The sequence below is a fragment of the Pediculus humanus genome, genomic scaffold, assembly GCF_000006295.1.
Source record: "Pediculus humanus corporis 1103172107790 genomic scaffold, whole genome shotgun sequence".
In the NCBI taxonomy this organism is placed as follows: domain Eukaryota; kingdom Metazoa; phylum Arthropoda; class Insecta; order Psocodea; family Pediculidae; genus Pediculus; species Pediculus humanus.
In genome coordinates, this window is record NW_002987384.1 from 321,216 (window position 1) to 322,691 (window position 1,476).

At 30.8% G+C, this 1,476-nt stretch overlaps 2 protein-coding genes across 2 annotated transcripts in view; both read right to left on the reverse strand.

Moving 5' to 3' along the window:
- Phum_PHUM368740 (uncharacterized protein) overlaps nt 1–460 on the reverse strand; it is a gene marked incomplete at both ends in the record, with an annotated part of 4,906 nt that extends 4,446 nt beyond the window's left edge. The window contains one exon of the mRNA XM_002428137.1: nt 66–460. Within this exon, the coding sequence (XP_002428182.1) occupies nt 66–460 (395 nt within the window). The remainder of the gene's footprint in view (nt 1–65) is intronic.
- A 414-nt stretch (nt 461–874) lies between these two features.
- On the reverse strand, nt 875–1,259 carry Phum_PHUM368850 (uncharacterized protein; the record flags this gene model as incomplete). The annotated part of the gene is made up of 2 exons (XM_002428138.1): nt 875–1,052; nt 1,153–1,259. 2 exons carry the CDS (start codon nt 1,257–1,259, stop codon nt 875–877), a joined length of 285 nt encoding a protein of 94 aa, XP_002428183.1.
- Nucleotides 1,260–1,476: the final 217 nt, after the last annotated feature.

Sequence of the window (1,476 nt, forward strand, 5' to 3'; positions counted from 1 at the left end):
AATTTCTTTTATCGGAATAAATTGGATTACGTTTGTAAATTTAAATACCTGTATTCTGATTTAACGATCCGGTGGGTCTTACGTTACTCGGAGGTGTTGTTAGGGTTGGTGAAGAAGGTTGAGTCGGTTGACTTAATAAAACGGAATTACCGATATTAGAATTTAAAACACCGATACCGGATGAAAGAAGCGAACCTGTACTACTCAATCCTGTATTTTTGGACGATATTTGACCGTTAATCATTCTATCGGAGCCATTAAGCAATTGCGAATCGGAATTTAATAAAATGGCGGTTTCGTTTCTCGCGAGTAAAAGGGAATCTCTGTTAGGATTCAATATGTTCTGATTTGAAACATCTCTGTTTAAAAGAAGCGAATCGGGTCTCGTGTTATGATTAGAATTTAATAAAGTCGAACTCGTCGTCAGTAATGGAGTCAAAATGGAATGTTGTATCAACATGGGTTCACAATGTACACGTGATGGTTGAACTGGATGAACGAGAGAAGGTTTTAAAGAAACTTGTGAAGGAAACAATGAAGAAGAAGAAGAAGATGAATGATGAGATGAATTAATTAAAATGTCTTGAGAATTTACTATCGAATTCGACGTATTTTTACCATCTGAAACTAATAAAACAATAATAATAATAATTCTTTTTATTTATAATTAATATAAATAATAAGAAAATTATTTACGAGATGATGAAGTTTTGTCTTGTCCATCTTGTTGTTGAGGAGAATATGGTTGTTCGGAACCAGAATCCGGAGGACTTTCAGGTAAATTATGTCTGAAAAAAAATTTTTTTTTTGATTTATTTATTTATTTATTAACATAATTTTTTTTTTTTATAGGGGGGCCAAGGAAGGAGTCAACTCACGACGATGTAAATGGTCCAGCACTTGTTATAACACCAGCACTGGGTAATGCAAATTGCGTCTCTTGATGCTGTCGTAAATCATCACCGGAATGTGTTTGTACAACCAAAACGGTCGCTTCTCCCTGATGATGTGATCGAGTCGATTCATTATGATTTAATGTATCGACAAAATACCTGACAAACCGATCGTGAAAAAAAAGGTAAGACTTAATCATTATTATTATTATTTATTTAAAAAAAAAAAAAAAAAAATTTGTCGCCGTGTTTAACTTACGTATGACCGTTTTCACTTTCTCCATTTATAAAATCTTCTAATTGACTAAAATCCAAGGCTTCATTATCTATGCCGCCAACAAAATCATTTCTTCCTATAAATTTCATTATTATTATTATTATTATTATTATTATTATTATTATTATTATTATTATTATTATTATTATTTTTATTTTTACATACAAGTCACTTTCAAATATTTATTTAAAATTTTCTCGTTTGAATTTTTATTTTATAAAAAAATTATTTTTAATATGATTTACGGGATATTTCGATGCGTACGTTTGGAAAATGCAAGCTAAATTTCAAATGGGGGGCTAGGGG